The sequence below is a fragment of the Ochotona curzoniae genome, unplaced genomic scaffold (assembly GCF_017591425.1).
Source record: "Ochotona curzoniae isolate NIBS_2020 unplaced genomic scaffold, NIBS_Ocur_1.0 contig_64, whole genome shotgun sequence".
NCBI classification, from domain to species: Eukaryota; Metazoa; Chordata; class Mammalia; order Lagomorpha; family Ochotonidae; genus Ochotona; species Ochotona curzoniae.
In genome coordinates this window covers 23,150,283-23,164,610 of record NW_024466502.1, presented here as the reverse complement: position 1 = coordinate 23,164,610, position 14,328 = coordinate 23,150,283, and the positions used below count along the sequence as shown (strand labels likewise).

Here is a 14,328-nt window from a genome sequence, read left to right as displayed (position 1 = left end):
GGCAAGGGTGGGAGACTGGGTGGGGCTTCTCCCTTTATCTTCCTCTTTACCCCAGATACAGGAAAAAAACAATGTGGAAATAGTCTTACCCACTTTCCTGTAGCCCTTGAACCTTTGTGCCCTAATTAACTATGTAAAGATTGTGAAAAATAAAGAAAATAAAACAGGAAAAAAAAGTTTCTTACACTTCATAAAACAAACCAAACTCTTCTTATTCTCATTTTAAATGCATACAGTTACAGACTAATACCAGTGAGAGGACTATCTGCATATCACATCAACTAATGGTACTGACTGTAAGGCATTAATATCTTTCCATCCTGCCCCTTATTATCCCAGGTTTTATTTGAGAATATAAGATTTACTTAAAGTACACATGTATGTAACAAAGGGGTAAAAGACGATTAACTGCATGGAGAAAACCTTAAACATGTTTTAAATTAGGGTTGAATATGCACCTCACCAGAAATAACCTAATTTAAAAAGCAGCCTATCTTACAGAAATTCTTCCATCTATTTTATGAGAACATAATTTCTCATATTAAAACTTGCTCCTTAGAATGCTCTACCAACTTTGTTAATTTGCTCCTTTAGCTTTCATATAGGATTTATACGGTCATGACTTGTGAGGTCATAAATGATAATTGGAGACAGATTTATGAGGTTATTTTTGCCAAGGTCACACAACTATAAAGTTGTAGAGCTGGAATTCGTACCTCGGCAGTTCAGATCCAGAATTCACTTTTACACTTTATGATGTGCTGACAGTTAAAAATGTCTGCTTTTCTACATAGAGCCTTTTTCAAAATATGACGGCCAGTAGTTCTACCATTCTGGAACACTATTTTACATCATTGTTTTTGACTACAAAGTTTATCTGGCAAACATAATAGGAGAAAGCAGAATATTAAACTGTTCAGTATGCAGTGTGGCACAAAGAATACAGCATTTAAAACATAAATGATTTTCTGGTTCAAGTGTTAACATATGCCATGTAACCAGCTGGTCACTACATGAAGTTTTTTTTGAAATCTACAAGCTTTAGTTTCTTCACCTTTAAACTGAAGTTTATATTTCTTTCCTCCTGTGGAGGAGAAAAAAAGATAATATACTTAAAAATGTATTTTGCCTCTCCATCACGTTTCAAATCTTATTTGGATTCATTTCTATTAATGACCCTAGTACTCCTGGGATGTGAGCATTACACAATAGCTATCTCTTGAGTAAAGCAGCACATTCGCTCACTACCTGACCTTATCATTATAAATTTGAGAATTTTCTAGAAAACTGCATGTATCACTTATCTACTTATTTTGATTTTTTTTTTTAAACACCACTAATTCACTGATTTGTCAGGTGAAGAAGCAGAGGGTTCACTCTGGCACTGCTCATAATAGCTGGTATTGGGCCTGGAAGAAGCTGGCAGCAGGGGATTCAACCTGGTTCTCCCACACAAGTGGAAGGAACGCAGTGACCTGAGTCATGACCACTGTCTCCCAATGTTTATATTATTAGAAAGCTGGAATCAGGAACTGGAGCTGGTTATCAAACCTAGGTCCTGTGAAGCAGCAGCCAAATTTTAATTAGGTTGAACAGTGGCCCCAACTATTACTTTTATAATTCAACCTGTAGTTGTAAAACTCTGTAAGCAACAGCATGTGTCAAATCTTTGTTTTTTTTTAAACTAGGAATACAAAGATAAATATCCTGCACCTGCGTGTCTACCTATTCGCAAAGGATGGACAATGTAAGTATTTAGAGATAAGAAAAATTAACTTAAAATGACATAATCCATTTTGTTCTAGTTGTTGTATGGTTCTTATAGAAAATGGAATCCTTGGGCTCTGTCAGTATCTACTAAAATTTCACCTTAGTGATGACACACAATGAACATTGAGGAATAAGTTTTTGTCATTAGGAGAGTAAGGAGCAGAATTTAAAAAAAGGCACATCTTAAAAGATCAATGTTGAAGAGGTAAAAAATATTTAAGGTTGAAATTTTAACAACAAAACAGAAAACTCCAAAGACAATACGCATTTAATACTGCACCTTCCCTGAGACAGAACTCAGCCAAAAGAAGTTCCCTGGGAGAAGTACTGTGACTAGTAGTCTGAAAACTGAACGTCTATTTGGTAGCAGAAAGGGTAGAACTTATAGTACTCCACTGGTACAGAAGAATGAGCTACTGGAGTGTATCATTGAAATCAAAAGCAAATTCTATAAAGATGGATCCACATATTTCAAATGTTCTCTATATTTTCTTCTTTTATATGTACTCAATTAACACCAATTCTACTGGTTACTAAGAGTTTCTTAACCTTTAGTTTTGGTTAAACTTAAAACAATGGATAGAGCTAAACTCTTTAGACAAAAACAAGAAAATACATGCTAAATTCCTCGGTTTGAAAGGTTATGGGAATAAATCACAAATGAAGCCACTTGCCATCTTCATGCCGGAGGTACTGGTTCCCGCCTCTGTCTCTAGCTAGGGACCAAGCCTCTCCTTCATCGCTCTCACAGAACTCTACCATGCTGCTCTGATCCAGCTGCACCCACGTACCTTCAGCATTGGTCACCTAGCACATAACAGAAAGCACCATTGATTTGTAGGACACTTCAGACATTCAGGATGAAAACCAGTAAACAGCTTAAGAGTTTGATTTATGTAATCATTCCAATATACTGCTATCATGAAACCAGTTTCTGAAATTAAGACCACAGCGTGAGGTAATAGAAATGAATAAAAGCTCTGCAAAAACACTGCTCATTTAATTCTCTGGTTAAAAGCATAATTTTAAAGTACAAAAACATAACCAATAAACAACTTTAAGCATCACTAAAATCATACGGCTTGTTTTTCCCTTTTTACATACAAAATGCAGATATATGTTGATAGTACCTATAGTACAACATGAAAATGAACCTGACATTGAGAAATAGCATGACACACTACATCTTTAAGCTTGTCAGCTAGGGCAAATGCCACATTGGCCTAAAAGTAAATTTATTTGCTCAGGACTTCAGTGAGACCTATAAATATGGGAGGGAAAAAAACCCAAACCCTTTGTATCAGATCACATCACCATATTGATTCACATGAAGTATTTTAAATGCTGATAATCCATGACAGTACATTTGTAATCATGAAGAGATGCATGCAAATAGTTCACACTTAAATACACAGTAAAAAAAAAATCACTTGTCAATATGAATGCTGCTTTCATAGCGATAATTATGAGAATAACATTATTAGAAAGTAAGCACATACACAAAAAAATCAAGTTAGGATTTTCAATAGGAGTCAAGACAAAGGCATTAACATTTTAAAAACCTGGTACAGAAAAGATAGTTTTTAGAAGAAATAGATATTTTGGTTGCATTATATAGAAATGAGTATCATAGAAGGCATGAAGCTACAAGAATCCATACCTCTCCCACTGCTTTGACTTTGTTTCCCAGAACTAACATTCCAATTGGGATACCTCTAAGGTTAGGGCAGCTTCTGATGTTGTGACCTGAAGGGCCGGTCTTCACTACCTTGTACATGCCTGGCCCTCCTCGCAAGAATGGCATGTCCTGTTCTTGCATTGTTGCTTCCTGTGGGCAGCAGCTGTTCACGTCTTTGAAAAAGTCATCAGTATTAGTTTTAGGTTCCTGGAAATTTGAATAGAAAAAAAAGCAATAAACAAAACATAATTACCACTTTCAAAATCCTTCTAGTAATAGTTTGTATATGAAGTATACAATATTGACAATTATTACAATATTAATAATTAGCAATGAGAATAAACATAAAAATAACTTGCCAGTTAATATCCCTATTGTAATAAAAGTCTTTAAATGTTATATTACTAAATTATATTTAAAATAAAATTCATGAAATACAAAATATAGCAGAGGAAAAACTGCATTTCAGGCTTTTGACCACAACTTGAGAAATACAGCATAGCAGTGCTTGACTTTCATCATGTAATGCAGTATTTAACAAAATACTTACTACATGAATATGTGAAAAATGCAGTAGCATTATTACAGCATTACTGTATGTTGATAACAGCAGAAAAATAAATGCTTGTTTCCACTTCAAAAAATTTCTCAAATAGAAAAATAGCTATCAGGACACTGGAGCCTTAACTATCAAAAGAGGTGACAATGATGAAAAATATGTATAAATGTATACTTATAGTTGCTAGCTATGAATGAAACATGAATGCTTTAAAGACTTTAATAATTAAAACTTTCTCAACATAATATAAATGAGAGTGTCTTGCTAGATTTGCTAGGCTATTACTATACAGATATATTAAAGATAGGAATAGAAGAGATTATGCTTTTAGTAGAGCAGAAAGGTGAACATCAATAGTGCATTTAAATAAAACAATGTATTTGAATTTATAACATGGAATCTACAAATTACTTAACATTCAAACTGAGTAAAAGATAACCACAATGGGATACACACTAGATTAAAATTAACACTGAGTAGAGTATTTGGAAACCTAACATGCAAGGCAAAATTACACTGAGTAGTTCTATTTTTATAAGTATTTCATATTAAGAGATAGGTATACAAAGTAGACTAATATTACCAATAAAACCCTGAAGTTAAACAAAAGTGGATTCTGTGTACTCGTCATTTGATTAGTTCAATAGATGCTTGTTCAGGAAAATCCACCATAAATATTTCTACAATGTTTTCTAAATCTCTGATTTTTGCTTGAGCAAATACATGAAAATACATACGAGGGGACATTAACTTATTTACATGTATTACAATTAGTGTATTGTATTTAGCAATATAATTTAATTACATATTGTTAATTTGAAAAGACAATTTTAAGTACTTGAAACTTTAACTTGATTTACAAATGAAAATAAAATATGTATTTCATAGAGCCATGCACACATAGCTGTAAAACCTATATGCATGTATATCTACATACAGTATTTCAGATAAAAATTGATTGTAAAATATATGGACACGTCATATGGTACTACTGTACCCAAAATATTTTTAATGATCACCTAAAAATGTTTAGTTGTGAATGATCTATTAATGATCATTAATGATCTAGAAAGATCTAAGCACATCACATTATTTCATAGTTGAAAGAGGAATGTTTTAGTTTTATTTACTTCTACTAAAATTGTAGTAATTACAAAATCTAAATACACAGATTTTGTGAAAGAGCAAGTTCATTCATATCTAATAACTTTATAACAATAACAACTTCAGATGCATCAGGATAACATTACAAGCCTTTGTAAAACTGATGTTTCCAAACAATTGACTGTAAGGTAATATATATGAACTATAAAACAGTTAACTTTTTTATAATGTGTCACACAAATTACTAATTGTAAACTAAGTTTACATAATATTTTTAAACTGTCTAGTATAAAAAACAACTGAGAACAACAGATCATACACCATGCCTGTCATTCTCAAGCAGTCCTAAAATATACATGTGAATTAACCCAAAAGGTAAGGCTTGGGTACCAGCATGTGAAGTCAATGAGCTTTAATTTCACTTTTTTTCTCCCTCCATTCCCACTCTAATCTCAGACGAACATCTAAATGCGGAGCAGACCGTGGAAAAACAGAAGCCTTAGGTCAGCACAGGCTTCCTAGGAAAATTCATTTTGAAATGGCTAAATTGGAAACTACTGTTGCAGAACAAAATAAATGCATTAATTTTCTGGTTATATGAAAGTTTCTTTTAAGCTATTGGTAAGAACAAAGACAAAACAACTGCAGCACTTCACACATCTTTTATTGGCAAAATAATATTTTATTAATCTGAAATAGAATTAAAGAGATGATGCAAGAATTGTTATACATGTTGAAATACCTGAATAGCACATTATTGTTCCTTATAATTAACTCACCTGGGGGAAAAAAGCTTTGGAAGTCCATGAAAATACGTCCAAATCCCTGACTCCTTGGCTAGCATTAAAGATATTCTGAGCGACAAAGTTTAAGAAAGAGAAATATCAACAAAGAAAGGGAACAGGATATCAACTGCAGAAGATGTGTTCACAGTAATAACATTTTTCTGTATTCTAGTACCAAGACAGAAATGTTATTGTACTAAAGGGAAACTGAAGCCACCTGAGTAAACCACATATCAAGAAAATTCTGTTAAATAACAAGTTTTTGTCAAAAGCTCTCCACGGATATAGTGTGTCATGCCATTTACTAAATTCAAGAGCCAGACAATATTATAAATCTTGAGACAACTAATGCAAGGAAACCTTAAAGATCCTTATTTCAGGATATATATGTTCTAAAATAAGCTAGATTCGTTTTATGACAAAAAGCAGTCTGCTCTTTCATAATATTTTGAATGCACATCGTATAGAAGATGCAACCATTACAATGACAACGGCATGCAGCATATCAAGTACAAAAATAAAATAGTAAAAATAAAATAAAAAATCTAAGTTATTTTTCAACTTTCTTCTGCTTTATGAATAGAAAAATCATTTGAGAATGTTTGGAAAGCAATATGCAAATAAAAGTCTGAACTTTTTCTCCAATGACAGGCCTACTTTTCTCCATCTCAAAGTTTAGGAAGTGCACAGAGCATTAAGGATTTATATGTTAAGGTCTGAAAATGTTAACAATTTCCAGCTACATGATCATTAAAAAAATTTAACATTTTCAAACAATGTCTTAAAGTTTTTGTACACACATACATCATGTTATAAATTTGTTCCTAAATTTGAGTAGCAATGTGAAATTTTACTTCTCATAAAATTTTTTGATAAAAGGTTGTTTCAGAACAAAAAGGGGACAGTTGAAATATCTGTAATCATCTAAGACTTCAAAAGAAAGGATACATCACAGTCCACAACCAATTGTAAGTTACTTCAGATTATAAAAATTTACTACTCACTAGTTATGTTTTTTTCAATGTACACATGAGTTTCAATAAATGTTGATACCCACAAACATACACAAATGCTAACTCAGAAATACAAGACATAAAATCCAGAAGAGTGTTTATAAGAATATGCCTATAAATAAAAGTAAATTAAAATCAAAAGCCAATATTTCTCTTCCTCCCTACTTCTCAAAAGGTTAATGAATAAGATCCTTCCTTTTTGTGAAAAGGGGAAAGCATTGCAATGCACTTTGAAATGTTATTTTAGTTATGTTTTTTTTAGGAAAAAAGTGTTTCCTTGTTCACTCGTATCTATGGATAAAAGAATTTGTGGCGTATTTGCTCAATGATTTTTCTCCATCACAAGAACAGTGGTGCAGACCTTTAGACATAAAACAATATCAAGCATTCCTGAGCATGTTTCATTTTTTATATAAACTATTCTACTATCAGAAGTAACGTAAGAAGCAATCCAGATAAAAGTTAATGAAAAGGAAGCAATGTGGTGACTAATGTACTTTATATCTGTGCTTAATTTCAATGGGCAAAATCAAGTCCTTCATCAGTCAATAACAAGTACATGCTATTTTTTTTTTCCTGAAAAGTAATGTAAGTATAAAGCATGGTAATGCTTTCTTAAAAGTTTTTAAATTACATATTAATTCAAATTTGATGTTTACGCTTTTCTTCTGCAATTGCAGGAATTCTTAGTCCACATAATTTATTCTAAGTTTATTTTCAAAATGTAGCCTCCTAATAAATATGTAGTAATTACGCTTCAAAAATTGACAAAACAGGAAAACGGAGTTTAAAAATAAGATATACTTCAAAGCTTTCCCTGAAAATTCAGAAATATTTTAGCCTAACATTAGGCTTGAAAATCCTGATTGCCTCCAAATGCTATTTCAAGCAAATACAAGAACTATCAAGACAATTAGACACTAAAGTATATATTAAAAATCTAACTATACGAACAAGTACTAAGATGCTACTCCAAAATGATAATCTAGCAAGGTACAGAAGAGGTTTTACAAGCAAATAATCTTGTAGCAAAAAATATGATGAAACATGCTAAATGCTCATGCTGAACAAAATGTTCAATGTGCTACATAAGCACAGAGCAATAACTGACAGTTTAAAAGTAAAACAAAATAACTTGAGAAATTAAATGTAACATATACAATATATAAGATTATGGTATTTAGTTGTTGCCTAGCATTCTCTTTAGGAAACTTAAATGCTAAGCTAAAAAAATAAATTGAGATAACTTATAACCATTTAAAGATAGTATATTTACGAATGCTATTTTAAGCAAAAAATTATTATTGCATTTAAAAAGATTATATGCACACATACCAAAACCTATTAACAAAATGAAACAAGGATAGTGTGGATGTGTTAAAGCTGTGATTGTCAGGAATTAAGTATCCCAAAGAATGAATTTGGCCATAAAACGCCAAAACAAAACAAAACAAAACAAAACAAAACAAAAAACAAAACAAAACAAAACAAAAACAGCATTTTTAAGAATCGTACTTGGATAATACGATAAGGGAAATCACCAAATGATAGAACAGAAATTAATGCGTATAAACTTACGGGTAAGTTCAATGACTGAAAATGTTCTTGTAGCAATTCAGATAACATGTGGATCATAAAGTTGCCTTACGATGCTGCTGTTGGTTTTATCACAAACTTCTCTTACGTATGAGCTTCCCTCCATTCAACTCCCTTCTCAATCTTAAAAGAGCTCTTTCATTTTTTTTTGGTAAGAGATCAGCAGTTGAAAGACTTCAATTTTAACAAAGCTCCAAAAGAACTGGGCATGTAAGTTTTAAATCACTAACTTTTTTTTTATACTACTTTATTTTATTTTATTGTTTTCTGATACAGTTTAGTTGGCACTAACTTTTATCACAGAAATAAACCTGTTTTTTCAAGTTAAGGTTTTGATTCTAAGTACTCAAATGTCTTTCATGCAATATGTGTCATGTCATGTGTCTCTCCATCATTTTACTTGTGTCTTCCCTAATATGTGAAATAATCTACCAGGTGACAGCCTCCGTCTTTAGGTTCTGTTTCGTACTGCATCCCAGAAAAGAACCAGGGAAAATTCTTACATTTTTTAATTAAAAAAAAAATCAACATTCTCCAGGTGCACTCTCAGACTATTTATGTCACTGTTAATACTTAACATGCTTTTCATTTGCATCTCAAGAATCTGAAGAAATACAGAGTTATATTTACTTAAGATTTTCTTTCATATCTATAGTCATTCCTTACATCTATACTAGACCAAGCACATGGAACATATGCTTTGGAATCTCATCAACCTCAGTTTAAATACTAGCTCTATTACTTTCTATTGTGATCTTCAGCGAGTAGTTCTGTTTCCTCACTGGAAAAAATGGGAATGATAATATACTAAATCATGAAAATTATGCAGAAAATTAAGTTAGAAAACTAAGGAGTGTGGTTTATGCTACGAAATGTTTTAAGCAAAATGATCATATCAAATGCAAGGAATTAAAACCACCAACAAATGTTGAAAACCTACTATGAGCAAGTATAATATTTAATACTGTAGAAAAAACCAAAATGAGTAAGAAGGGCTCTTTAATGAGTTCTTATTTTTGTGAGGCTTCAAAACAGAAAATAGTAGTTATATAAATACAAATAGCAAGAAAAAATGTTCTGTGCCATTGCACAAAGAAGTATGCCTTTTCCACTTCTGCAGACTAAGTGCCACCTTAGAAGGCAGAGGGTAATTTAATGTCCCCAGCACCTGTTTGTTCTCTAACCACAATTCTTTGTTTCACTACTGCAACCATTCACCAATTTACAACCCAATTTATCTCCCTAACTTTGGATATTTGATTCTCTTCAGAAATTCCTTCACTTTTTCCTGTTATCTTTTCAAGACCTTGTCAAATGTCACCTCCTAGGAAAAGTAATGGTAATTATATAACAATTTAAATAAGTGATTAATGAGTAATTAATGAATTATTGGGAAGCACCAAGAAAATTCTCCACAATTGAGTGCAATGAACGAGAAAAATACTATAAAAGGAAATGAAAGTATTCTAGATAAACAATGAAATAAAGATGTAAAATTTTAAGATATGTCCTAAAAAGGACAGTAATTACAAGAGATGATGAATATTTCGTAAGTTATCTATATTCATCATCTCTAATGCTGTTCTTATCTTAGTATTTTTGAAAACCATAGTTATAATAGAATATTTGATGCTATTTAATGTTATTATTATCTTACTATTAAATGCTATTTAATCTCGAAACTCAATATTAAAGAACAAAACCAGTAAAACCACACTTAAAGCCAAATGAGGACACCAACATTTTCTGCAACATTTTGTTACAAAGTAGTAGTATTTAAATAGAAGTATTGCTAGCGAGGTAAAAATTTAGTTTATGGTGCAGATTTATAAAAACGAGTCTTCTGGGCCTGGTGTTGTGGAGCAGCCCATTCAGCCTCTGCCTGCAACACTGGCATCCTATGAAGCTGTTGGTTTGTGTCCCAGCTGCTCCACTTATGGTGTAGCTCTCTTAGCAAACCCAGGAAAGCATTGGAAGATGGCCAAAGTGCTCTGCCATCTGCCAAACACATGGGAGATATGGCTGCAGGTTGTGGCACTGGCTGTTGTAACCACTTGGGTAGTATACCAGAAGATGGAAAATCACTGTCTCTCACTTTCAGTAATTCTCTGTTTCAAATAAACAAAAGACTTTTAAAAAGGTGTAAGTAAAAAGAAACTGAGCAATAGGAGAAGGGCACTGCCACTGGGGTTAAGAAGCCTACGTTTCACACTTGGGTGTCTGAGTCCTGGCTCTACTCCCAAACCCAGCTGGTGATGCACACTCTGGGAGGCAGCGGATGATGAGTCCCTGCAGTCCATGGGAAAGCCTAGACTGAGGTCCTGGCTCCAGGCTCAGCCTGGCCCAGACAGGGCTTCTGTATGTGAGGGAGTGACTGCTGCAGGAAAGAAGAGCTTTGTTTCTGTCTCTCAAACCAATAAAAGCAAAAAGGAATGAAGGATTAAAATTAAAGTAAATAAAACAGTGTAACAAAATCAGTGTAACAATTATTCTAAATTAAGCTATTTATGATAACTAACAGCTTATCAACTAGTCGGTGATCAAATTTCCAAACCTGGCCCCCAATCCTTTACACAGTTCAAATGAGTCATGACTTAAACAAGGTCTACACCTTGGCGTAATCATAAAATTGTTTTTTTAATTAGAAAAGGCTGAAGAGCTAAACGTAAAAACTGAGATGGTCAACATTTTACTCAATGTTTGTCCTTGCTTACTTATAATTTCATTTTAAATCTTTTAGCCTTCATTTTTAACTGAAAAGAGTTTTTGCATCATCAATGAAGATTATAGCTGATTCACCCACAGACTGAAGTGGGGAGGATGAGCAGATGGGACAATAAATGTATTAAGAGATTCCAAAGAAAAGGTAGCAAGATAGAAATTACTCATCTATGTAAGGTCCCCTGAGGGGACTAGGTGGAATCATTATTCCTTCCATACCCTATTAGCCATGCAAATTAAAGTATTCAACACAAACCTACTGACCACATAAAAGGCCTGCCCTAGACACTATTTGCAAAATCCAAACAATTTAATGTATTTTTCTCTAATTTAGTTCTGTAAGATTTCCTGTTTATGGAAACTTCATACATGTGTCTTTGATTCCACCTCCTTTTTCCAGTCTTCAGCTTTCTTATCTATATTTTTAATTTCTCCATTTTCCATTCCTGCCTTTCCTTTAGTTTAGAAACATCTTAGGTCCTTATCATCCTTACAATAAGGAAATAAAAAAACCTCATCCTTTTGGTGATGTTAGAAATACTGAGTATTTACATGAGAAAAATAATGCATGGGAGTGCACATCTGGTCTGGGGGTTAAGCGGCCTGCATTTCACATGGGAATGCCTGCTTCAATTCTGAGTTCTGTTCCTGACTCCTGCTTTCTGCTATGTTGCAGAGATGGTCCAAATCAGTGGGTGTCTGCCACTCACATGGGAGACATGGACTGAGATCCCACTTCTCAGCTTCAGCTTTAGACAGCCTCCACATGGCAGATATTTTAAATAAATAAGTGGTGAAAGCTTTTGTTCTTGTCCTTTTACTTCACAAATAATAAACAACCTCTGCCTTGCCAAACTCACATTATTCCTCAAAGGAAATCTAGAGAAAAACAAAAGTACCTTCAATTTATTTTCTATTGTTTAATATTCTGAAACTAGATTTTTTCCAGTAAGTCAGAGAATCTCTTCATTCGCACTCCAGTAAAACCATGCAATGTTTCTAAAGCTCACTCCAAATTTTGTTACTCCCCTTCTCACTCCTTCAACTTTGTTATTGCTCTTCTCTCCCTGACCTTAAGAGTTTATTATGTGAGGAGTTCAACAAGAAATAAGCTTGTAGTTAAAAAGAAAATTGGAAGTATGTCATTGTAAAAATTAAAAGAAAATTAAGAGGAGAGAGGGTGAAAGTAAGAAAGGGAGGGAGAAAGGGTAGAGTGAGAAGTATCTATGCTTTTAAAACTGCATATATGAAACACATGAAACTATATATAAAACTTTTAAAGAAGCAAATAAAGTCAGTATAGCCACAAGACACATGTGCAAACACACACCACAACAGTACACTACACGTTGTGAACAGAATGGGAAAAAGGCATCAAAGAACACAAATTACAGGATTTAAAACTACAGCACACCGTACTCTTGACTCCTATTCTACCCTGCTTATTCTCTTATCTATGAACATCTTCCCCTTCCAGAAAGACCTCCTCAAACAAGAGAATGAAGGAGTCCAAAAAACCAACCAACCAACAAAAATAAACAAAAAACCCTGAAATGGCAAAGGCAGAAAAGATAATAAAAGTAATATGTTTATTAGAGATGGAGGTAAATATCCGACAGTACAATCTTCAAAGGTCTAACTTCATTAAAATAAAGTTATATAAAACAGTAATTATAGCTATCTTATTCAAGACATATTCGTTGACATCCTCAAGAATATTTGGGGACGTAATGATTTCTAACTTTATAAGGCCAACTTCTTGGGATAATAAAGAACTATTATTTTTTTCTAGAGAGTCAGTCCCTCATTTCCAAGGGGTTAAAATCCTCTTGGTTTTTAATTGCAAACAATAAATTGAGAAAACTTTAAGATTTGGATTTAAAAATAAATGTTTTATAGATGTATCATTATTCAGATTGATTTCTGTAAAGCAGGAGGGTAATACTTTCCCATATCTGTTAGTAGTGTGAGTTTGTGCAGAGTAACAAAATATATACAAAAAATAGAAGTCCCAATATTTTCCCCCAGAGAATCCTATACAACCACTGCTATAAAGAACATTGTTCTGCAATATGAAGAACTAAATGTAATATATGCCAAATAATTTAATATAGTTACCTTATACACTCATTTTCTATAGTATTGTCTAACTTCAGAAACACTCAGACACAAGAGAATTACAAAATGCCAACATATAAACATTTATATTTCTCAATATACAGTAATCCTGAATTCATACATTTTAGTTTGGAATTCAAAATAATAATGTAAATAATAAAGAAAAAAAATACAACCACTCTCATTCCCTGCCTCTTTGAATGGAATTCAGTAGGCCTTGTTTTAATATACTACTTCCTGCCTGTGACGGGTCATAACAAGCATCAAGAGCTATACTTAACTGTCAAACTCGATTTCCGTTACACAGAAGCCCTTAAAAATTCAAGCACTTTACAACATAAAAGTTATTTAATTGCATGTTAAAAGTCCTGAAATAAGTACAGAGTGCACCTAGCAGGCTTTTCAAAACCACCTTTTACTTACGTCAACAGGGACCAGCAGGCTCTTGCCAAGATGTTGGTTAAAAGACAGGCACCAGGCTTCAGTGTAACCATTCATGTTCGGAACGTACTTCTTTATGGTCTCATCATTCAGTCTCAGCCATACACCATCATCATTGTGGATCTATGGGAAACAAACAACCCATGCCTTCCTGAATCCTGGGAGACAAACAGCTCTGCAAGGTTACAAAGTGGACAGATCACAGTGGACCTGCCCATTAAGGACTCAGTCTTCCCAGAAGGTAAGTTTCAGAGCCTCTAGGGAAAAAAAGTCTCAGGAATGAGAAAGCAATATAAGTTGTATGGTGAGATTATAAAAACAACTTTACTTTGAGTAGAAGTACAAAGAAATCGCACTCAAACAGCAAAGCAGGATGTTTCCCAAAAGAAAGCAAGTCCTTCCCTAAATTTAGATTTTATTAATCAGATGTTGCACGCTTGTATTACTTGGTAAATATAGTTAGAAGGTAAAACAATACAAAAAAATCCAAAAACGGTATTGTAAAGAATGAAAAACAATACTCATTTTCAGTATTTATAGAAG

General features: G+C 33.1%; 1 protein-coding gene across 2 annotated transcripts in view; it reads right to left on the bottom strand.

Moving 5' to 3' along the window:
• MYCBP2 (MYC binding protein 2) overlaps window positions 1–14,328 on the bottom strand; it is a 208,949-nt gene that overhangs the window by 58,716 nt on the left and 135,905 nt on the right. The window contains exons 52-55 of one of the 2 annotated variants that reach the window (XM_040991267.1): window positions 13,768–13,908; window positions 5,891–5,965; window positions 3,431–3,655; window positions 2,445–2,577 (exon numbers count right to left, since the gene is read on the bottom strand). In XM_040991267.1, coding sequence (XP_040847201.1) covers window positions 2,445–2,577; window positions 3,431–3,655; window positions 5,891–5,965; window positions 13,768–13,908 — 574 coding nt within the window. The remainder of the gene's footprint in view (window positions 1–2,444; window positions 2,578–3,430; window positions 3,656–5,890; window positions 5,966–13,767; window positions 13,909–14,328) is intronic. The other variant, XM_040991268.1, reaches the window with a different exon arrangement.